Source organism: Rhinolophus hipposideros, assembly GCF_964194185.1.
Source record: "Rhinolophus hipposideros genome assembly, chromosome: 7".
NCBI classification, from domain to species: Eukaryota; Metazoa; Chordata; class Mammalia; order Chiroptera; family Rhinolophidae; genus Rhinolophus; species Rhinolophus hipposideros.
Genome location: NC_138053.1, coordinates 15,685,164 through 15,709,957, shown reverse-complemented (window position 1 = coordinate 15,709,957; position 24,794 = coordinate 15,685,164). Strand labels below are relative to the sequence as shown.

The following is a 24,794-nucleotide window of genomic DNA, read 5'->3' as shown; positions in this document are numbered from 1 at the left end:
TTTCAGGTGATGAGGTGGCTCCAGATCATAGGGTTTCCCGAGATGTTTGGGCAAAGCCCAAAGGGTAACAAAGGGGAGGTGCAGCCACCCCCATTTCCCAGAGTCTCAGAGGGAGGCCGCTGGGGGCAGGGCCTGAGAAGCAAGGTGGATTCCCAGATGCTAAGTCACATCTGCTCAGTGCACCTGTTGGTCGAACTTTTGCATTTAGTGCTATAGAAACGCGGAGAGGAGACGAGAGGGCAGAAACAGATCACATAGGAAAAAAGCTCTACCACTAAGTCTTCTTTTCTCAAAAATCCCTCGAAAACATGTGCCATATAAATATATGACCTCAGTTATAAACAGCCATGTTCCCTTTAGAATCAGAAGCAACTGTTTAGCTTTATTAGGCACCACAGACACATCAAAGCAGAAAGCCCTGAGCTTGGCGACTTGGAGTCCTGCCTGTGGCTATTTATTTTCCTTTCCTTTTCTTTCTCTCTCTCCCTCTTTTTTTTTTGAAATGAAGCCTTTAGAAAAAGAAGAAAAAACTTTATTCCCCTGATAGGTTAAAGGCTGCACAAATCTGGCTCGCTCTCCGAAGGTCTTCAACTCCAAAGGAACATATTTGGGCAGCATGTGACTTTTCACTGCCTTGGTTTCCTATGCAGTTCTAGTTCATGAAATAATGGTCCAGATGAAATAGTGCACGACGGTATTTGGTTACACTGCTGTGCATGGGCTTCCCTCACCTTTATTGCAGCTGCATTTCTGTCATGAAGATTTTATGAAACTCGGAGATAGAAAATTAGTTAAGATTGTGCTTGTCTATTCAGCAAGAGAGAGTTTGGCTGGTTCTATAATGAGCACCCGGGGAGCTCTTGAGGCGCATTCTGAATTTGGGCAAACAAGAAACCCCTAAGAGGAAGGTGGGCATGAGTAAGTCATTACTTATCTGTCAATATTAAGTGGATTTTATAGCTCCCCTTTCATGATGGCACTTAAACTTCAAGTTCTCTCTGCCGATCTGTTTTCGATTACTTCAGATCTTTATAAAATGAACTACAAAAACACAATTTAAAAAACTGGCATCCATCACCAGTGACCACGTCCAAGAGTAAGAAAATAGAAAAGTTGGACCCTGAAGAGCCAGCCTAATTTTTATTGTACATGAATGTCCTCTTCACAAAAAGTCAGCTGGTTTAGATTCATTCTGTTATGATTTGTAATATCTAAATGGAATTTTCTTCAAAGCGCCCTTGATTGATTGACCCTTAGCTGAACGTTTTGTTTTTATTTGGAGACTGACAATAATGTTTGTTGGCATGTGTTCTGCTTCAACTGCGTTGGGACGCCATGAAGCTATCTTTATGAGTCATCCAACCACAATACTAAATACATGTCAGCAAAGGAAATATTATCTGAAAAGGGAAAAATCCCTTTGATGTGCTTCAACATGCAGAGATTTCTGCGAGTTTTGGAAGCTCTGCCCGCTTGTAAGGAACGGTGTACACTTACACGTTTTTTTTTGTTTTTTTTTTTCCCTTTCGGCCTACTCCGTGCCTCAGAAGACCACCCATTGCTCGAAAACAGTTCTGCTCTTTCAGCGGCAAAGTGTGTCATTTGGTTTTAGCACATTCATTTGCCGGGCGCTGTGTTTATATTAAGGGAAGCCAAACCGAGAGATGAAATGTTACAAGGGTGAAGTACAAAGTAGACTCAATTTTTCTCAAGTTAGGAGATGCCAGTGATTTATAGCTCGGCTCCAATTTTGATTTTTTTATGTAGCAGTGGAAAGAATTAATAAAATGCACAGCTCTTGGAGATGCGGAGGGAGGAAGGGAAGCGAGGTCCGGACAACTGGCTGGAGTTTTTGTCAGATATTCATAGAATGTTGGGAAAAAACATTCTGCTTAGCTAGCAGTGCCCTCGTGAGACAGAATGGCAGCAAGTAAGGAAAATAACAAGATAAATGAAATTTTTGCAGCTGCAAGTAAAATATTGAGAATCTGCACTTTTTTATTGATCTTTATGATCCTATTGCCAAGAGCCACTTTGTGGTGACAAAATATGTTGACAAGTGCATATCTCACTGCCATGAAAAATGTGGTGAAGGATTCGCCTTCTGTCTGCAGTGTTGTACAAGGAACAAATTGCCCTGCTACAGCCAATTCCTTACAGAAAAGCTAAATTTAAGGCCCACCAACCCTAAACACTTTTATCTTGAACTGAAGCTAATATTTGTAGCAATTCTTCATTGAGAAAACCAGTCGCGATCTCATATATATATATATATATATATGAGATCTGTGGATTTTTAACCTGTGGATATTTCTTTACAGTACCAAAGCTGTTATAAAAAATGTTTATTTCTTGGTATCTTCACTCTGTCATTTCAGAGTGTAATCTTTCAGCCAGAGTAAAGTGCTCCTCTTGTATTTATTGAATCGCCATCCATTTCACATAACAGGGTTTTTCTCTTCTGTATCAAACTTTAGAAGGAAGGCAATGGGGGAGATTTTTATTTCTCTCAATCCTTCTGTCACAAAGCTGTTTAATTTTATTACAAATTTGAGAACTCCCAATGCCAACTTGCAAGAATACACGTAATGCTTTTTCTTCAAATAAGAAATCAATAGTATTAATTTATATATGAGGCACCCGTGTCTGCAATTTGCCAAGAGAGAGAATTTTCTCATCAGTGTGAAGTGGATTTTTTTTTTTTTTAAATGAACTCTTCCATTCTGCTGTCTCCTGGGCCAAATATCTCTCACTTCAGCCAAAACACTCTGTGGAGGGACACTGTGGAAATAAACTGTGAGCTATTTATCATACTGGGTTACAGGCTCTAATTGGTTGCTGGAAACGCTAAGGTGGGTGCAGATTTTATTACAAACAGAAACTGTCTAGGTGGAGCTGGGCAGAACATTTTCGGGGCAATAAAATGTGGATGGGGGCACGTGAGTCCTACCTCTTACTAAGCTGGGTTTTCTTTTGTTTTGAATAGGTCGAATATATTCTACCGAGCCTGTATAGATATTCCCAGGGGTACCGAGCTTCTGGTGTGGTACAATGACAGCTATACGTCTTTCTTTGGGATCCCCTTACAATGCATTGCCCAGGATGAAAACTGTAAGAATTTATTTTAGCTCTGCATTCACATCTCAAAATACCTATTTTAAAGCTAACTTTGTAAGAGTGTTGTTTGAAAGTTCTGAAATGCAGTTCACTCTGATATATAATGCAAATGTACACAAGTCTGTTCCATCATTGTCTTTTCCCTGTATGTCTTTTGCTTTTTCATCTTGACTTGTGCAGTCCAGTCCTTCTTCGCCTGTTTACAATTGCAAAACTTTTGTTAGAGGTTTAAATAATTGCTGACGTCAGTGTTACGGCAGCTGGTATTTACTGAGTGCCTACTATGTGTCTGGTTCTTTGCTTGCCACGTTTCAGGGTCACAAGGGCAGCATAAGCTACAGCTTCTGCTCTGAAGGGATGCACAGTCTTGTTGGAGTCGCACTATATGCAAAAATGATGTAAGGAGGAAACAATGTCCTTTAATCAGGAGTAACACCCTTCCCGTTGACGAGCTGCGCTTCCTCCTAAGTAGTCATTGCAATGAGAAATGGCAGTAAAAATTGTAGACATTGGACTGAGGAATTTGTGTCTCTAAATTTCTTAGTCTACATGAACCATGTAATTGTTCTTCTATCTTTATTACTATGGCCATCATTATCATTTAAAACTAGCATTGAGGCAGATGCAAACTTGCAGCAATTTTCACTTAAACTTTATATTTTTATTTTATGAATTTTTTTTGGAAACAATTTTAAGGTGATTTCCAGTACTTATAACAGAATTAGGTGAATCGATTCTGATGTGCTTCAGTGAGAAACACTGGTTTCAATGATGCTGTTTTTTTCTTGTCACAAAATTGATCTGTGAACTGATAATTTGGGATTATGCAACAGGAAAAGAAGCAGAGAGAACAAATCTATTTAAGAAACTTTATTTTGAAAAAACAGTGTTATTTTACTTTATCTTTCTCCATTTTCTCACACACACACCAACCCCAATAAAAAATGTTCATATTACTATTGATCAAAATGCTGATAATCAGATTTTTTTTCATGCTGTCTTTATTTTCTTTGTAAAAAAATAGAATCTTCAAAAAGCATATTACTATCCACTTTCCTTTTCTGCTTTACTCTTAACACCAAACCAATCTCAGATCAAAAATGAATCTTTGGACATACAGTACATTCTTCTGACTTCCCAAGTTTCCATTGGAAAGTTTCTTTTCTGCAGTGATACTCCTGTTTGAGGGAGTGTCTTTGTTTTCATAGGAGAAAATCTCTGTGTTGGACACAAGTGTGCGGTTGGTGCTAGAGGCAGATATGGGCATAGAGGCCAGTATGCTCTGTTTTCCTAGAATGGCTTCATGCCCCAGCTCCCCGAAAACTAGATTTAGGTTCCCAAACAGAAAAGCACCAGTTCGGCACCCGTGCCCTGATCTGATATGGGCCTGTGTGTACATTAGAACCTTGACATAACCTCACATTCTGTGTAACTTGATCCAAATTACTCCAGAAATCCTTTAATATAAACTGCTGCAAACTCAGAAGAAATTACTCTGGTGTGTGTGTTGAGCAATGTCTGGTCATAAACACAGCAAAACCTAGAGTTCTGAAGTGCATAGTACGTAGTACAAATAGTCATTCGTTTGCTCATTTATTCATTCATTGTTGAGATATTTATTGCATACCTACTATGGGCCACTGTCTTTGCTAGATGCTGCAAATACAGCAGTGAACAAAGCAGAAAAGAATTCCTGCCCTCATGGTACTTACATTCTAGTGGAGGAAGACAGATTATCAACAAATAAATGAGTAAATGTTTGTCAGGTGGTGATGTGCTCTAGAGATAACAAAACAGAGAAGGGGTAAGGCATGTCAGTAGTTGGGAGTTGCACTTTTAGAGAGTGATTAAGGTTGGTCCTACTGGAAACGTGACTTTTGAGACAAGACGTCAGGAGGTGAAAGGACAAGTCAGGTGTTGTTTGGGAGAAGAGTATTCCAGGCAGCCAGCCTAGAAGTGCCAAGGCCCCGAGATGGGCACCTGGCTTGCTGGAAGAGCATCAAAGAGGTTGGCGCAGGTGTTTGGCAGTGAGTGAGGTGGGGAGAAATTAACTTAGACATGGGGGCATGGTGGTCAGACATCTTGAGGGGCCCTGGAGGCTGCTGTCAGGACCCTGGCTTTTCCTCTGTGTGGACAGGGCAAAGGGGGTTACTGCAGAGTTTTGAGAAGAGTACTGTGATTTCACTGAAGTTGTAATGGGATTACTCTGGCTACCTGAGTGGTGACTAGACAGTAAAGGCGTAGGGTGGAGCAGGGAATCCAGTTCCCTGGGAATCTCGCAGGAATCCAGGGAAAAGATGATGGTAATTTGGACGAGGGTAGAAATGGTGGAGGTGGTGAGAAGTGGTTGGATTCTGGATACATTTTGCAGGGAAAGTCAATACCATTTGCTGACACATTGGATGCTGAGTGAGACAGAAAGGAGTCAAAGATAACTCCAAGGCTTTGGTCTGAGCAACTGGAAGGATGAAATAGCCATTTACTGGGTTCTGAGCCAGAAATGGAAACCGCCATGGAATGATGACTTGTGGAATAGATTTCTTACTCTTGACATGGATCTTTGGGATGGAAGTCACACATCTACAACATTGCTTCTACCTTGTGACGATGTTACATGAGAGGGCTTTAGGGGGTGGGCTGGAGAATTCTTGTGTGCTATTATAGCCGCCTGACAATGGGTGTCTAAGAGAGTATGGTCTGGTCTTCAGATGCCATCGTCACATTCAAAAATGTCCCTTCTAGAAGCATCATATGCTTTGCTTTTCAATCCTTCCTTCTGCTAGAGTCCAACCCGTGTGAAGCATTCTTTAGGTTGCTGATTAGAGTACTGAATTAATTCTACCAAGACATCTGTCATATCATTTAGCACCTGAAATCCTTGGAAGAAAACACACAAAGCCACAGCAGCTTGAAGTTTTGTGGATTCCCTGGGTAAACTAAGCTGCTCTTTTGGGTTGTGTGCAGAGCTCTGAGTGAGGGTGGAGGGAAGTGTAAAAGGGATTAAGTCATTGACTAAAATGACTCAACAGTGACAATCCTCCTTGCCCCTAAGGGTATTATAGGAATTTTATTTCTGTTCCTGTCTCAAAGTCATATATCTGTCATGTGATTGGCCACCAAGAACCCAGCAGAAAGCTTCCTCAGATAGTATGGGGGAGATATATGACTTTGACTCTAAGATGGATTCTCATTCCCTATGATTCACTGAGAGATCTGGGAATATTTGTAATGAAGGGTCCTTATTCTGTACCAAGAAAACACTCCATGTGATTTAAAAGCACAAATGTGTGAAAGGGCCGGGGCGGATAATTTAACACATAGCCTTCCACAGTCCTGAGTAATTAAAATCATGTCAACAGGATTAGCAATTCTAGCATCATTTTTATCTTAACTGCACTAGCCATGAAGTAAATTAGGTACCTTAAAAAAAAAAAAAAAAGCTTCTTGAGATCAAAGCCTTACTTGACAGAATGCCTCCACAAAGCCTCCTTATAGTGCTATGCACATAGTAAACAATTAATAAATACTCACTGGATAAGCATTGGGAATTTCAGTATTGAGGATTTTATTGCCCTTATTGGCAGTAAAAATATTTATTTAATGTGATTAAATATTTCAGCCAGATTTTTCTTTGTTAATGAAATTGATACATGGCCCAAGACATTCAAGGAAAATATGATTTTACTTAGTGAATAATACTTATTAAGCACTTTCATTTACAAAAATATCATTTTCTTCCCATGGTTCTTTCAACATCGAAAGTACACATTTCCTATTGAGTGTGTGCGGTGGGCTCAGGCCCCAGTAACTGCCCCCCTCTGGCAGTGGCCGTGAAGCCGTGGGGCACTCACTGCCCGGACAAGCCATTGAAAGCTGCCTTGCCTCAAAGAGAAGGCAGCGTTTCACACAGGCATTCGGGTTCTGGAAGCAATTCCTGGGTTATTTTCTTTGAAAAAGCCATAGTTATAAATGTAATAGAGCTCCAAAGAGAGAGCCACTTCATCCACTGGGGGCTTTCAGAAGAGCCTGAAGGAACGCCTGTGTGGACAGCTTGTATCCGCACGAAGGAATGAGGTTCCCCAGAGCTTCCAGTGGGGGGATTAGCTCCTGCGGAGTGTAAAGACCACGGTGTATTCATATTCATTTCAGAGGAAATTAAAAAAAAACCTGGGAATAAATGTTAAACAAGTCTTCCTGCTGCTTTTTCTGTCTTGGCGTCTGAAGCTGAGGTAGCAGAATGTGAAACTCGATGGCTGCGGCACGGGAGTAAACACTGCCTCCACGAGGCAGGCCTTTTCTTTTGACTGGAAAGAGCAGAAAAGTAAAAAGGGGGCAGCTCTGAATAGCGCTCCTCGCCTCCTCTATCCCACCGATAATGACAAAACTGTGCCCCGGGATAAAGAAGGCCATCCTCAAGCCTTGTCTGCCTGAGCCTGAGGGAGATTGTAGTGTGCTTCAATCCAACCAGAACATCCGCGTGCGAGACCCTGGGGGAAGCAATGTGCTGGGGTACAAACACGGAGGCCCCGTCCTAAGTTCAGTCCAGGAGAAGGCACGTTAGCCCATCACTATAGCACAAAACGCAGGCGTGCTGTGAGATGGTCCTGGCAGTGAGCCTGAGCTGGGGGACGTGAGGCTGAGGATTAATGCCAGGGGAGGAGTCGCAGTTCCAGGCCTCTGTATAGAGTAGGGAGCTGGCATTGGACTCCTTACCTAAATTCAGCAACTACAAGTTGCATTTTCCCCCTGAAAGAGGACTAGAAAAATGCTACCCTCCATCCACCATCCACCAAGCCAAGGAACTGTCCTTCATAAGGCAATGAGTGAAAACACAATGTCACACTCTATAAACCAGCCCCACGATGGGGTGATGTGGGCTTGATTTTGTACTACCTTCCAGGTAGGGAAACCCTGGGCCAAGAAACTAATATAAAAATGGGTCCAGAAGTGGAGAAACCTGTAGTATCCTACAAGCAGTAAAGGAGAGGTCACCCCATAGAGATGCCACTTTATCTGCACAGGACTCCAACACTGGAAATGCATTGCCACTGAGAAAGGACTAGACACAGGGAACCCCTCTGTCATGAGAGAGTTCACCTGTTGGGTTCTGTGGGATGCTGTGGTGTGCTGCCTAGTTCTCAACCTTGGCACAGGATTGAGGCCCTCATTCCCCCAGTTTATGGGAGTGTAGCCGTTGACAGCTCTTAGGTGTGTTTGTCTCCAGGAATTACCTTCAGCCTGAGAGCCACTCTCCTCTCGGTCATGCTCGGTCCTCATGGAGCCCATGTCTAAGGATGGCCAATGCTGGGGCGGGGTGGTAGGGCCTGGTTCCCTTGTCCCAAAGCAGGGCAACTCTGAAGGCCCTTCCCAGCCCCAGAGCTGTTAATCTTTCTCAGTAGATTCTCTTGCCTCACTCCCCAGTAGGTGTTGATTCAGGAGGACTCCCCAGGAAACCTCCTGCACACAAAACTCCAAATCTCCATTTCAGAGTCTGTTTCTCAGGGCACTTGACTTAAGACAGGCACTCCCACTGTATTTTCAATCCACACCTCTCCACTGAGCCCCAGACTCCTATCCTACTGTCCACATCTTCATTTGCGTGTCTCATAAGCGTACCAAACTAAACATGTCAAACTGAAACCACTCTCCTCCCACAAACTCACTCTCATTCACCCAGTTGCTCTTTCTGGAAACCTTGCCACCTTGCCCTTCTATCCCATCAGTTATCAAGTCTGATGATTGCTATTCTTACATGCATTTCTTTTCACTTCTGCTGCCACCACCCTGGTCAGGGTCACCATCTACTTTGGTCTAGACCACGGGCATAGCCTCCTGCACGTCACCTATTCTGTCCTTTACTATCATAGCAGCTAAAGTGAAGTTTCATTGGTTTTCTTATTTCATGGTTTCAGCTTATTCACTGTTTTGTTAATAGGTAGTTCAGTTCCATAGGTTAAAAAAAACAACAGAAAGGACTATACATAATACATAATTCTTCTTCCAAGTTAAATCGGTTGACAGGATCTTGGGTATCCTTCCAGACACATTTTTTTGTCCATTCCATTCATGCATTCAAGCATAGTCTCCCCCTCTTTCTCTGGCCCTTCCCCCTTTTATCCAAATAGTAGCATACTATATACCTTGTTTTGTACCTCACTTTTTCATCTAACAGTATAGAGTGATGGTGCATTTAAAGCATACATCTGATCACTTCATACCCTAGATCTAAACTTTTTTTTTCTTGTCATTACTCTCATAATAATAGATCTCCAGTTCTTTAATATGGTAGCCTTTGGGCCACAGAGAGTCCTCAGAAATATTTTGTATGGCTCACATAATGTTTTACAAAATTAGAATTCAAACATCATTAGACTGGACATGCCCTATTCAGTTTGCTGCAGACCCACCATCCTTTGTTGTATTAACCTGCTTCCCATCACTATTTCTATTACCTGTCCAGCTCCTACAGGCATTGGCGCTTATGCTGCCTTCTTCTCCAGCCTCAGCTGCAGCCCATTCTCCCCCTTTCTCTGGCCACGTTAACCTTCTTTCAGTTTCTTCAGTGCCCTGAACGCCTTCTCACCTCAACGTGACACACACAATCTATGACAAAGCTTCCAGTGTTTCCATTGCCTCTTCCTCTTTACACATCTCTCTGATCCATGCACACTTCAGAACTCACATAGGTCACTACCTTAGGGAAGCCATCCTTCACACCCCAAGTTCACCATACCGGATATAGTATGTTTTCCTGCCACCCCTTTCTTCTCTCTTATAGCACTTATCACACTTGTAGGAACTGTGTATTGTCAGTTCTAAAACGCATATATTCCTCACATTTTAATCTTTCCGAACCTGGACAATGTTTTACAATTAATGGTGATTTAACAATTAATGGTACAATTTGCAGTTAGTGGAATTTCAGATTGGATGAAACTGAGTAAATATTTATCTGTAAAAGCATTTGTTCTCTATCTGTCTCTCTCATTAGACTTTAAGTAGCATGGGGGCAGGATCTGTGGCTTTCTTGTTCTCCCTATATCTGCAGCAACTAGCACAGTGTTAGGAATGTAATACATGCTCAATTAGTACTTGTGGACCGAATGCGTGGACAGGGGGGTCAAGTAGGACTTTGTTTTATGGAACCTGAATTTGCGTCTCTCAGGCAAATTTTTCAGGATTTGATGAGTGTGTGTTCTTCCTTGACTATCTCCTTCAGGGCTTTGAGAGTTTGCCCTCTTTCCATTAATCTTTGTCTTGAAGACTGAAGAGAATCTCCTAGCTCAGTGTGTCCTGTAGAAACCACTTCATCTTTGTTGGTCATTTTAGTTAGTCATCTTTGGTCCTTTTGCAGTTGTCTGTATTCTGTTGAGTTGGGGAGAGAGAATGTTTTCTAATTCATTTTCTGTCCTCTTTCTGATAATTCCCTGTGTCTTATTAATCCTTTGGTGGTAGCCAGTCAGGCTGGTATTTAGGAAGAACAGTCTTCTGTATCCCGTATAAAAGTATACTTTAGGGGTCTCTAGGATCCCACAGAAGTGTACAACAGCTGTGCAGGACAGTTTAGAGATCAAATATGGTTGCTTTTGTGACAACTACTTATTCCTTTCCTTACTTTTTCTTCTCTCTAAATTATATGCTCATTTTATTCAGTAGGATTGAATTTATTCACAAGTACAATCAAGGAGCATGCCAAGAGTAGAATATAGAGTGCAGGTGTGGCTACCTGTATTTCTAAAACATATTACATTTGTTTTGGAGTTTCCCAGAGTAGAAAATAGTAACCCAGAGAATAATTTATTAATAGCAATGAATAATTATTGATGTTGGTCATTAAACTTAACAAAGATTCATTGGCCCACAAATTCTTTAGTTTAAAGGTTATGTGACCTTATCAATTTTTGAAAATTAATTTGTTAGGTCCCTTTCCAGGAGCATAAGTGAGAAGTCAGAATTGATCATCTATACTCAAGAGTGTTATTTGTGTTATTTCCAAAGGCATCATGTCCTTCTTTCCAACACTGAAGCTTCTGACCAATTTTCCTGCTGTCATGCGTGTTGATGACACATTCATTCCACAGTCTTCCCACCAGGCCTTCTTCCTGTTAGTCTGGCATTTCAACCTGCAAGAGCTTGGTGTTGCCTGAAAACTTGTGTGTTTCCCTGTGCTTTGTCTCTTCCAGATTAGTTATAAAAAGGCTAAATAAAATGGATTCTGCCCTAATCTATGACAATGCTGCTGTTTTTATTTTTTATTAAAAGAGTGCCAAAACATGATAAAACATTCCTCCTTATCTTTCAATACCTATTTGAAAAGTAACAGTCTGTGTGCGAAACTTTTTTGAAAGTCTAAGATGTGTGGACAAATTTCATATTGATTATATACTTTTGCCCTAGAAGCCAAAATTATATGTAGCTATTTATATATGAAATATATATACATACATAAACATGAGTATGTGTGTATACGTATATATAAAATTTATATTTATATATGGCACATATGGTCATGCATATGATATGTATCTATATCTATGTACATATATACACAACACAAAAACAACCACTGTACTAGCTGTAAAATGTCCTTTTTAGTTTTCAAACAAGCTTGTGAGCAGAGACAGTATAGGAGTGTGGTCAGAAACTGCCCTGGAAGTCAGAAAGCTAAAGCTTCTCGCTCAGCTGTGTCCTACCTGGATGTGTGACCCTGGGCAAGATATTAGACCTTCTTAGGTTTGAGCTGTTTTCACTTGTAATAAGAGAGGGGAGGATTAGATCACTGATTCACCACCCCGATTATACATTAGAAGCACTTGGGGACCTTTAGAAAAAATGCACATGCCCAGACTCTACCAAGTGATTCTTATTTAATTTTAAAAACTCTCCCCTGTGAGTCTCAGGTGCAGTCAGGGTCGGGAACTGCCAAGTAGGAAAATTCTAGACTCTCTGCAGGCCTGGGAGTCTCTTGTTTTATTTTGCCTTCCCGCACAGGATGGGCCATGCCGACAGAGCCCTGTACCGGTGTTCCTTTCATTGGTTTTGTCTAATACACGTGCTCCTGCAGAATGCTGGGAGCTGAAGGGTCCTTAGTGGCAGCACACCAAGCCCTCTCAGTTCCCACCCACGGGTCTACCCCCTCGCAGTCACGGGCCTCTGCCATTCTCTTTGTAGTTGAGCATGCTTGAATTTTCATGCTATGTAGGCATCTCAGTGGTCTGTGGCGGGAAAGGATGGGAACTCCCATGTATTTCCTTCCATGTGGCCTTGAACCGGTGGCAGCAACCATAGTTTGCTTCCTATCACTAATCTTTTTGCCAGTCAACCTTTTCAAATTTTTTGGTCTCTAATTTTCTTCTCTTGACCACCCCATAACCTTTAATCTCTTTGACCCCTGAAATAACCAATAAGTACATTTATTGACACAGTAGTTACTTAAAAAAAGAATAACCGTTTTTAAGCATATTAGGTTCTATCACCTCTGAACCTGTGGGTTGAGCAGTGCATACATGATAAACACCGGGGGTGCCAAAAAAAAAAGTACACAAGTGGACACTTGGGTCAGCGTTGCTCAAGCAGTACTTTGCCGTAATCAGAAGTGTCTGGACGCTGGTGGTAACCACTTTGAGCACCTCTTGTAATTGCAGAAGTCAAATGTGACTTGTTGTCATGTTTTGTTATCTGTATAATTACAATTTCAGTACAGTTTTCCTTTCTTAAAATGTGTATACATTTTTTTGACACCCTCTGTGTTAACACAATAACAACTTAAAAAGAAAAACACATTTCAAATATATTAGGTTTTCCTCTTCACAAATGTTTCTTCTAGTTCTTTCCCCACTCCCACTGCTACCACCCCAGTTTAGGTCCATCTCCATTCTAGTCTCTTCTTTTATAAGAAAAAGAATCGGCTATTGTTGATGGTCGGCCCTGTGATGGGTACTTCCATTATCTCATTTAAACCTCCTAAAAGATGAGGAAACCAGGGCTCATAGAGCTCAACGTCAACTGCATGGTAACGATGGCCTTTACTAAATGCTCTCTATGCATTGTATCACTTAGTCCTTCATGTGACCATTTCGATTTGACTGAGGACTAAATGTGGATTTCAGTGTTCCATCCTTTCCCACAGTCACACGGCTAGTCACTAGTGGAGTTAAAACCTAAACCATCTCAACCGCTAAGCCATGCATGCTATTATTACTTTTAGGATTATTACCACCACTGTCCACATTTTACAGATGGGGAGACTAAGGCACAAAGAGATTGACTAACTGGCCTAAGATCACCACGCTAACAAAAGGCAGAGACAGGATTTGAATCTGTGTCTTTCTGATTCGAAAGCCCAAGTTGCAAGCACCGTACTCTGTTGCGTCCCATTCTTTACCCGCTGCCCCCTGTCCCTAAATAATGCTTCACGTAATCCCTCCGTGAACACTGATTCTTTTTCCTTGCTGTCTCTGCTCAGAAACAGTCTGTGTCTGACAACAGTTTAGTGATTATACAAGAGGGTAAGGGGGAAAAGGGGTGGTAGAAGAGGGTAAAGGGGATCCAATATATGGTGATGGAAGGAGAACTGACTCTGAGTGGTGAACGAACAATGTGATATATAGATGATGTATGGTAGAATTATACTCTCGAAACCTATGTAACTTTACTAACCATTGTCACCCCAATAAATTTACTTTACAAAAAAGGAAAAAATAAAAAGCAGCAGTCTGTGTCTATTGCTTAGGCCTGAAGTCTTGTTCATTTATTTCTTTGGACTTAAAGGTCCTCTGAGGTCTTAGCCCTTACCCCCCACTGCCCTATTCCCACAGTGTCAAGAACCCATGCCCTGCTTATTCAGCCTGTCTCCCTGACCATCCCACCAGCGTGCCAGACTTCTGTCTCCATGCATCTTTCATATTTTTCTCTTCATCTCTCCAGCCAGTTTCTTGCATACTTGTCCTGTGCTGGTATGGTCTGGGGGATGGCCTGAAATCCTGAAGGCCTGAATCTCCTTTTCCTGCTCAGCTCATGGCCACCCTCTCTGGGCAGCCCCCACTGTTTTCTTGCTGTGCCTCCCATCAAAACTCCCTCCAAACATAGCAGGCTGTGTGAAGCCTCGTTATGGAGTCTTTATGTCTCCAGTCGTAAGTGAAGTCTCTGAGGGCAAAGACCAGGTACAAACAATCCTGAGCATAGAATAGTTGTTTAATAAGTAGGCATTGAATGAGTCATTAATTTGTGCTTTCCCCCTCAAATCATCTGTTATTATTTTAATTCCGAGACCAGAAAAACGCATTTTTTTAAAGGTTGATTTATAGGAATTTTTTCAAAGTGCAATGTTATTGTGCTTATTTTAAGGGCTCATAAAACTGATCTTCTAAAACTGTTGTTCTCCCAGTAAATGTCCCCTCCACGGTAATGGAAGCCATGTGCAGACAGGACGCCCTGCAGCCCTGTTTCAACAAGAGCAGCAAACTCTCGCCAGCCACCCAGCAGCGCTCCATCGTTTTCCCACAGACTCCGTGCAGCAGGAACTTCTCTCTCCTGGATAAATCTGGGCCCATTGAATCAGGATTTAACCAAATCAACGTGAAAAGCCAGCGCGTCCTTGCAAGCCCAACGTCCACAAGCCAGCTGCACTCGGAATTCAGTGACTGGCATCTCTGGAAATGTGGGCAGTGCTTTAAGACTTTCACGCAGCGAATCCTGTTACAGATGCATGTATGCACGCAGAACCCCGACAGGTAACCCCAACTCTCCCTGCTCCCTGTGTGTTGGCTCAGTGAGACCCGCGGCTTGCCTTCCCGCCAGGTTCCAGTCACGTCCTCCATCCACGCCTGGTGGAAAACCCTGTGATAAGAGGTGTCTGTGTCCTGGAAGGTCAGAGAGTCACGCGAGGCCACGGTTCGACTTTATTGTTTAGAAGGGCTGCACGCACAGTGCCTATAGAGAGGAATCTGCACTTGCTTTCCACACAGTTCTGTCCAAGTGTAAAGGGGAGCAAAATAGAAGGAACAGTTATGAATATCATAGGTGGAAAAATGAGGTCAGGATGATTAGAATCCTCTCTGTCTTCCAAAGATAATATAGCTGGCTGCTCTGCTGCTGTCACAGGCGTTTCAAGGTTCACCTCCAGTGTGCCGTGGGTATGAACTTAATTAAGTACTAAGAGGTAATGAATTGGAATTTTTTGCTTAGTACTATTTTTCTTCAGAGCATGCAAACCCATAAATCCTGCAAAGCTGTCAAAAGGAAATACCTACTCTGCTAGTGATGTGGAGGAAAACAGATGCCACTTATTCAATAAACTAATATCCACACAGAAGAAAAATGTTGACTAGATACCTCAGAGTCAAAGTTGGTTTGAAAGTTTGTCAATAAAGAATTTTATCGCCATGAACTGAGGATGAAATTTAGCTGAACAAGTGAATTAAAATTTCAGGTACTCTGACGAGTGGCATAGTAGATATAATGGAACTATTATTTATGAATCAAAACTGGTTTATTTGACAGTCTTGATAGCTGGGAGCGCAAAAGACAAAAATCAAATTAATTCAATAAGAAAGGATTGTGTTTTATCTCTCCTTCATGTCCTATGAAAATTTGATTAAACCCAAAATATCTAATAGCATTGAAAATGCACTTTGAATATAAAAGGAAAATTTTGGAAGTAGGATAGGAACATTGGATATAGGACTCCTGAGTTATTTTCTTAATTTAGCCACTGATTGACCTGATAAAGCGTAAGCCAGACAACTCTCCTTGCCTTATCACAGGAGTTCTCCCCAGCTCTCCCCTCCCAGCTCTACAGAATATGGCAGTATGCTAGGAAATACAAGCAGGTTGGATGGAAAGGGGGTCTTTTCTAAAATAGTAATAATCCATTTTAGGGTCCGTGTGCTTATTTACATATGTATACATTTTTATTTGTGCCATTCTAGAAACTACTTGCTTAGCATCAAACATTGCTATAACTAATTAGTGTTGAAACATTTGCTTTAGGGCTATTAAGGCAACTGTGTCTTTATAATCTTTTACTTTCAATAGGAGACCCCCCCCCACCCCGGTAAAAATTAGTACTATTGGCTTTAGAGGTGACAAAAATTTTGAAAATGTTTTCTTCACCCAGAAAGGATTTTGTTTTTGAAAGTTTACCTTACTTGCAAGTACACATATAGTTTCAAGATATAGCTCAAAGTTTGCACGGCATTTTGATAGGTTTTTAATATAAAAGATGCACTAAAATCTTATTATAAACTTGCTTTTTAAATTGAGTGAGTTCAGATGGATTGATCTATTATTTGCACGGTTCATTGTTATCATAATAACTGAATATGTGAGGTAAAATGAAATGATAGTTGAAAGTTTCTGGATTTTAAAACTTAGCTTTGAGTCTATATGATTCCACGCTGAATGTCACTTTACGCAATGAAAATATGTCATGGTAAATAGGAATATACCCTAGTTATGCTTAGAAAACCGTGTGTGTGTTATGGTTTAAGTCCTTATGAAGTCTGTCCTGTAAAATAATAATGTTATGATTTGTAACACATCTATGTAAACTGTCAGAGAAGTACCTGACAAATTAGAAGACCTAACATGTACAAAATACACTTTCATGGACGATCGTTAGGTCTGTGCTGATTCGAAGCTTATTTAGAGTTCTTGGCCAAAATCCAAGTGGCATGAGACTCCAGTCCTATGCTAGACCCTGATGGGCTTATCTGACTGAGTGGCCAGGCCTTGCCTTCCCAGATGAGGTGAAGTAATGGGTGATTGATAACCAGGTAGATAGAGTAGGATGCAATTACTCAAGCAGTGGGTTTCTACTTCTCCCTTTCTTGTGCTTTGTTGGTAAAGACTCGAGAGGTGGTCACATGATTCATAAATAATTTAAAATTAAGATTTTAAAAAATTAGTCCCTTTATAGGCAAAGTGATAAAGTACAATATTTCTTAGTAATGATGAGCAGATGCTTGAATTACTCCATCACATCTGAGTTGATTATTGGAGATAAAGGGAAAATAGGAGGAGATGCCCGCTCACTTTGCCACACTAGTTTTATTCTAGATACATAATTCGCTTTTAGCATGTAAGACTGGCATAGTTGTTCTCTGTTCCAGAACCTAAAATGCTCTCTTTGTATCAGCAAGTTTGGAAGTAAAAGATAATTCGTAACCACATGGGTGCCAAATAGAAGAAATATACAAAACTAGAATGGAACATCAAATTTGTGCATGATGGTTGCAGAATTTGGAGCCTTTTCTCTTATTATCCATCTGGAGAACTATAACCGCTAAATATACATGTTTTCTTTAGTGAGTGACCATACATCAGGTGGTTTTCCGTCTTTGGTAGTTTGTGCCCATTCAGTCATATACAGTGAAAAAGCTTAGAATTAACCAGTCAGAAACCATTTCCCTTTGATTTGAAAAACTCAAATGCTTTTATTTTGATAGGAAAATCTTGCTAGAACCAGAGGCAAGAAAGGGAGACACAGAAGACAAAGTCAGAAAGTAAACAGGTTAGAGTTTCAAACAGGTCCAAATTTGAAACAGGCCCCTGAATCGTAGGTCCAAAAGATTTTTCACTCAACGGACTGAATATTTGGCCATGAAATCCAAGACATTTGAACCTTCATCAAAGAGACTTTGTGTGTCTATATTTGTGAACTTTTTCATGTGAGGGACCATCAAAAAGTCTATGCATTGATATCAGGGAAAGAGATCCAAGGATACCCAGGGTTGCCAGAATCACCACTTTTTTTACTACCATGTTATTTACATTAAACACAGAAAAAAGATTCCAATTGACCTTGTAAGGTAGGAATTAATGCAAAAGATAAAAATACATCCAGGAGGGTCCAGGAGCCACGGACTTGTTATTTCTTGATTTTGTTCTGTTAACATTAAACAAACAAATCCCCAAATCTCTTCTTCCTTTCCCCCAGTCTACTCACTTTTTCTTTTCCTAAGTGAATTCAAAGGGAAGAAGCTGTTGGAATTTAGATCAACCAAGATTTTTATTTAGGGACTTCATAAACATTTGGGGTTTTGCATAAGCTTTATGACCTAGGCCAGGGCAGCTTGACTCACTTTTGCCTGAACTAGGAGTTAGAAATCCCTTTTCTTTTCTGTTTTTCTGCTGCAGAAACTCTCAACAGTCCCATTGGGGGGGCTCCAGAAAGGGGTAAGCAAAGCCTTCAATCACAGTGGATTATTTTCGGATGAACATGTTCTCTTTTATTTTCTGCAGAAAGTGTCTTTATAATGCTTCTCATCATTTTGCATCCTTTTTCTTTCTCTTTTTTGATTGTTTGTGCCACGTGGGGAAAGTTTGCCTTTAGCCCCCTGGGTGTACCTTCAGCTGCTCACATTTGTGTTCTGAGTATCATTGTTTGTAATTGGATGTGGTCGTCCCAGAGGGAAAGATGACTGTAGAAGGTGCTGTTTGGTGGGAGGAGCCTGGAGATAACCCATCACCATAATAGTTTCTTTGGAATGTGTCAGTGTCTTTGTGTTCCACTGTACCCCCTGCCCCCAAGTGTGAAGGTTGTCTTCTTTCTAGCAGTCCATGTTTTCCAGGTCCTTTTGCTCTGCACTTTCTCTGCTTTCCTGAAATCGTTTTCTCCTTACATAGATTAAGTTCTTTTCTTACTCTACCCAGCCAACAGTGACCTAAGTAGCGCTCCCTTTGAAGTCTTGGGAGATTTGCACTTGGGTTGACTAACCCAAGGAGAGAATGCGACCCGACGGAACAACTTTTGTCCTGGAGGCTTTCATGCCATGAAAGAAAAATCAAAGAAGGATTAATAATATTTTCAACCAAATCACACTTAATTTTATTAGATGTTTCATTCTTTTCCTATGTGTACGCCAAACCAATTACAGACTCAAAGTAAATGAATTGCACGTTTTACTGGAGTAATCTCTGGCAGAGGAGCTGCCAGTTACAGAGAATGCCAGGGGATGTACAAAATTGTCTCACTGCTTTCTTTCCGCTGAAAAATTTATCAGCATTGATAGATGCTAACTACATCGACCCAGGCTTTGTCTGTTTTTTAGTTATTTCATTACAGAGTATGGAGCACCTTCTAGTTTTTCACGAAGCTTGATATTTCTGTGGAAACTAGCCACACAAGGCTGCTTAAAATTAATCGAAATTAAGTAAAATAATACTTTAGTTTCTCAGTTGCCCTAGCCCCATTTCAAGTGCTTTAACGGTTGCATGTGGCAAGTGGCTTCCACACTGGACGTGTAGGAAATGGACAGTAACACATTTCCATCATTGGACAACACTGCTAGACATCTCAAATGGTGTAAAGCCATAAGCTTCTTCTGGTTGTGAGATATTATCCCTTTGTGAGGAATGGTCATTGCATTTGTTTTGAGAATAATCAAGTGCTGTCTGTGTATGACTCGGGAAGAATCAAAGTGCCTTAGAAAGGAGATTCCTATTTAGTTGTTCAACGACACGAGGTTCTGGAAAGACTAAAGCTGAACACAGCTCTTGACAATGTCAGTCCTCCCCTGCTGCTTCTGGTGCAATGCACCAAAGGGAGACAGAACTTTGGAGTTGAACTTGATTGTATCCAAAAGTTGAAGAAATTGTCTTACCTTTTGGCTAAACCTTTGAAAAGTTAATGGAAACATTAGTCACCAGAATAAAAAGGAGAGGAACGGCAATTAATTCTGTGTCCGCAATGCCCCTCAGTAGTAAATGGAGAACTGAGCCGTCAAGGGTTTGCTAAAAGAAACATGCCTGCAGAGTCTTAACACCTGTGGCCAGTCGTCCAAAAAGAAGTTGTGGTGTTTGAGATTCCACAGTGGCGATGATGTTTTAGAAGCCCTGCTCATTGGGCTTGAAGATTTTATTCTGTCTTGAATGTATTCCTATGTCTTTCAATGAAACCCTAGGACGTAATCAATGTTAAAATTACTTTTTGATAATTTCCTTTTATTCTTTTTTTTTTTTTTTAAGGAAATAAAATCCAGGAAAAGAGGAAGCTTGTCTACTTGCTGTATAACCTCTGTGCTCTCTGAGGGCTAATTTCTATAAATTTCTAGGCCAAGAGAGACAATCTGTTATTTTAGTGGCAAGCAGAGTACACATTTTAGTTCTAAATTCTGCATAAAATCAGCTTCTGCAAAGGTGAATGTGACCTTGTGGTCTAAAATCGTATCAAGGTACCTAAGAATGAAAAGCTATCACTTTGTTGAGATTAACTGAAATATGGTTTGGTCTGACAATTTGGTATTAGATTTTCTTGTTGCTCTGATTTTCAACTGTTTACTAAATAAGTTTAACTGGTCCCTACCCCACACACAAAACCACAGAAAGCCCGATGCCTAGGGAACTGGCTAGTACAGCATATTGTTGACCCTGTCTCTTGTGAGGCTATGTCTCGGACAGCTCCTCAGGCGGCATACATTTATCGATCGTCTGAAAGCAGGAACAGTACATGATGGGCAGCAAGAGAGCATCTAGTGTAGTCCGTGCCCCTTACCAGGAGGTGAGAAAATAGGGAAGTTGAGTGACTTGTCCGAGTCTCACAGCTGATTGGAATCAGAAGCTGAAGTAGGACTTACCTCTCCCATCTCCCTTATTCTAAACCCTTCCAGTCAGTCAAGCTAAATTCTGCAAAGTTTTAAAAGCTGTGCCATAGGTCACTGGACCCCAAACAGATGCCTCTCGGACCGGTGCTGGGTAAAGGTGATGTGTTAAAGTCCTATTTGTCTTTCATTGGCATTACCTTGATGTAAGAATTCAACCTAAGCCTTTCTGTGGTCATTTCTGTTCTTCTGTCTGTAAATCTTTGTGACTATTAACATAAAAAGGATGGATTGACTTCTGACTATAGGAATTAATCACCCCAACTTTTGACAGCAGAGTTAGAAAAAAAAAGAAAAGATTAATTGGTTTTATTTAGTGGCTCATTGTTTATTGTGATAGCTATTAAAAATAGATAACCAGCGGCTAATAAATGTTAATGGTCCCTTCACTATTAGAAAAATCAATTGTCAGTGGATATAGCATACATTAATATATTAATTTTGTTTATAATCTTCAATTACATTTTTTAAAAAATCACACCTGAGATAATGATATCTTGAGGAACTCTTTAAGGATAATGGTTACTACAAAGAACAGATTGGGCAGGAGAACACTTTCATCTCCATAAAATTTTAATGGCTTTCAAAGCATTATTTTATAATTATAACATGCACGTGCAATTTGTCAAGATTGATAAACTCCTTATCAAAGACTGTTATATAATTCTTGGAAACCTGTTTGAGAGCAGTTAAATAGATTTCTAAATGTAAGTAATTAAAATTGTATAGTATTGAGTTATTGACCAATCTTGGACTATTAATCAAGCTAAAAAATTCTACAATCAGTGCTCAGTGTGCTGAAGCCTGGTAAAATAATAGTATTTGTGTTCAGTGAGGCAAGTAGCCACAATTAAGCACTTCACTGACAAATGAGAGGGTACACTTTATTTTGCACTTAATTGAATTGCTGTACATGCTGGATCACCATTGTCTTCTAGCCCTTCGTTTTGGTTTCCAGTCATTGGAGCTTATGCATTTGTTAGAGGTAACACAATTAAGTCTGCTTTCGCCATTGGCTTTCTAAGTGTGATCAGAACTGTCGGGGCACACACCAGGGCTTTTTCAGTGCTGTTACTATCCGTCATGACAGATTCTTAACAAAAATTTTGATAAACAAATTAGAGCCCTGTTAAAGAATGCTATGAAATAGCTTCAAATAGGGAAACTCCCCAGGTTTTATATCACTCAACAGATTACGCTTAAGCTAGCCGAAGAACTCCTAGAGAGAAAATAGAATTTTAATCTAGTTTATGAAAACTGAAAAATTGATTTATTTCTCATGAGCTGGAAAGAATGTTCTCTGGTAATCTTGCTAATTATCAGGTCTTTGTCACAACTTCCTTCCATTTGTTTTTTTTGCATCAGAGTCATTCTTCTCCAAGTACAGTGACATCCCGTCATTCCTGTGCTGCTCTATAAATCATTGCTTGCTACCAAATTAAACCGGAGAGCTGAAATTCAAGGAAAAGGTCCGGTGGATAAATATTATTCAGGGGTGGGGGTGAGTAAGTCGGAATCAGGATTTATTTTACAAAGAAACAAATCTGGGTGCCCACCTGTGTTCATCTGTGCAATATCAGATGACTCCAAATTGAGGTTGTACTACACACAGATCCCGAGACAGCTTAGTGTTTATTAACATACACATCCAGCTTGCTGACTTGCGTGTTTCTCTGGCACTTAGAATAGGTCCAAATGCTCTAGAGTTACCTTGACATCAAGAGCTATTGCCTATGAGGACAGTTTATCCTCAGTTTTTTTTTTAACTGACAGAGATAATAAAGCCTGCTTTCCCTGCCCCAGAGGATTATTGTAAAGATTAAGCTAGATAATTGATTTTAAAGCACTTGGAAAAGTTAAAAGTGCCATGGAATTATGAGAGACAACTACATCTTTTCTCTTGTAACATTCTGCTTACCAAACTCTGTAATCTCCATGCTCCCAAAAGTACAGTAATGCTTTCCTGGGGATGGGGATAGAAACAAGAAAAGTAGGGGTTCTTGAAATGGTATGGTTAATACCAGAAAAATACAATCAGTTGGGAATGAATGTATCTCAGCAGCTCTGCGGATTTGTTCCGGTGGCAACAAGTAAAGTAATGAGAACCTGGTGGCCAAAGGTCTATGCAGAACAGGCGATGTCACCAAAACCTTGTGCCTTTGCCTCCAGATGCTGACTTCCACTGACTAACATAGAAAATCATGACCAGGCAGTCTCTTTATTTATTTCAGACCTTACCAATGCGGTCACTGCTCCCAGTCCTTTTCCCAACCTTCAGAATTGAGGAACCACGTGGTCACTCACTCCAGTGACCGGCCTTTCAAGTGCGGCTACTGTGGTCGTGCCTTTGCCGGGGCCACCACCCTCAACAACCACATCCGAACCCACACTGGAGAAAAGCCCTTCAAGTAAGTAGCGGCTAACCTTTCACCGCCTCTTTCTCTTAGCCTTTTCCAAGAGCCAGCCGATGAGGTGGCATGGCGCTGCCCAGACGAGCCAGCCAGTGGAGAAGGCTATCTGGAAGGTCAATGTCCAGACTGCAAAAGGACCTACTTGTTCCGTGGCTGACATTCGGAAAATGAAGTCAGGAAACCTGTGCATTGATCTTGGGCTCGAGTTGTACAACCTTGGACATGAGACAATCTTTCTGGGTCTGTTTTCTCATCAGTAAAATAAAGAAGTAGGAGTAAGTCCTTTTAAGATTCTTTTGAATTTATGAGAATCTCTTCTTCTAGATCTGGATGTAGGAGCTCAATTTCAGAGTGCCATCTTATGGCCATCAGCAAACCCCATGGGCATCAGCAAGGTGGCCACAATTTAGGACACCTCTTGGGGAACCTGAATCCTTTAGGATTCCGGTGAACTATTTCCTCCACTTTCCTATGTGTTAAAGAGTTTTAAATCTATGATAACAGCCAACTTGTGTCTTTGCAGTGTGCCTTCTGAATCTCAGAATTACCATGTTGGTGAGCAAAGAAAAAACCAAACACAGGGCATGTATGAGTTCTTGAAGATTTAGGGAATGTGGAAAGAGATGAAGCTGAATTCCAAGGGCTTCAGCAGAGGAAGGGCACCTGAGCAAGACAGTGTGTTCCTAGATACAGTGTGTTCCTAGATACAGCGCAATCATGAAAACGGTGACATCTGAGTCATGTAAGATGGCCTGTTTATTCACTCACTCACGCATTCATGTATGTACATGTTCGTTCAGTCAGCAAATATTTATTGAGCGCCTCCTTTTGTACTAGGCTCCTGCTAGATACAAGGAATACAAAGGTGAGTGGAACTCAGCCCCCAGTCTTTGAAGACCTCATAGTTTATGGAGAAGCCTAATTAAAACAGGTTTTACTGCCTGTGGTGAAAGGTGCAAACATGAAAAACAATAAGACATGTATGTACAATATTTCAGAGTAGCACAGAGGTGGAATAATCAATGCTATCTGGAGGAGATGATGTCTAAGATGTGCTTTGAAGGATGAGTAGGAGTTTTCTAGACATACGTGCAAAGGGAATAGACATTTCTGGTAGCCCGGACAGCATATGGAAGGCTTGGGAATGTGAATCAGTGTATGATGACTGGTCAGTTGTCTCAAAACCGTTTCTACTGTCTGCGTAATGAACTCTTTTCTGTTCAACACTCTTACATCTCTCTTTACTCATTTACCATACTGGCTTTCCCCTGGTTAAGAAGGAAGATTAAAAGGGCGTGGATGCGACAGGATCAAGCAAGAAAGGAAGTGAGTGAGGCAGTAGGAGACCAATCCCCTTGCTCAGTCTTGGCCATGAATTTCCCGTGGGCCATTGCTGTGGTGTCATTCTGAGGCCAGCTCAGCTCCACATAGCAGGGTCCTGCTGGTCTGGGTCCTGCCCACCTCTGCCTCTGAATCTGTCAGCAGAGGGAGGAGCTCATAAAAGGCTGGTACCTTCACTCACCTCCCCATGAACGATCTTTATCTATTATTCTGAGCTATTTTCCACTGTTTAATTTTTGATATTAATAATAAAAAAGGTTTAATTTTTCATCTTTGTACACGGATGCATCTTGTTCATTGCATAAGGCCTCTGTTTAAGGGGATG

The 24,794-nt window shown here is 41.0% G+C and overlaps 1 protein-coding gene across 1 annotated transcript in view; it reads left to right on the top strand.

Moving 5' to 3' along the window:
• PRDM6 (PR/SET domain 6) overlaps positions 1 to 24,794 on the top strand; it is a 96,805-nt gene that overhangs the window by 66,197 nt on the left and 5,814 nt on the right. The window contains exons 5-7 of the mRNA XM_081052866.1: positions 2,987 to 3,111; positions 14,504 to 14,849; positions 22,949 to 23,125. Of these exons, the coding sequence (XP_080908992.1) occupies positions 2,987 to 3,111; positions 14,504 to 14,849; positions 22,949 to 23,125 (648 nt within the window). The remainder of the gene's footprint in view (positions 1 to 2,986; positions 3,112 to 14,503; positions 14,850 to 22,948; positions 23,126 to 24,794) is intronic.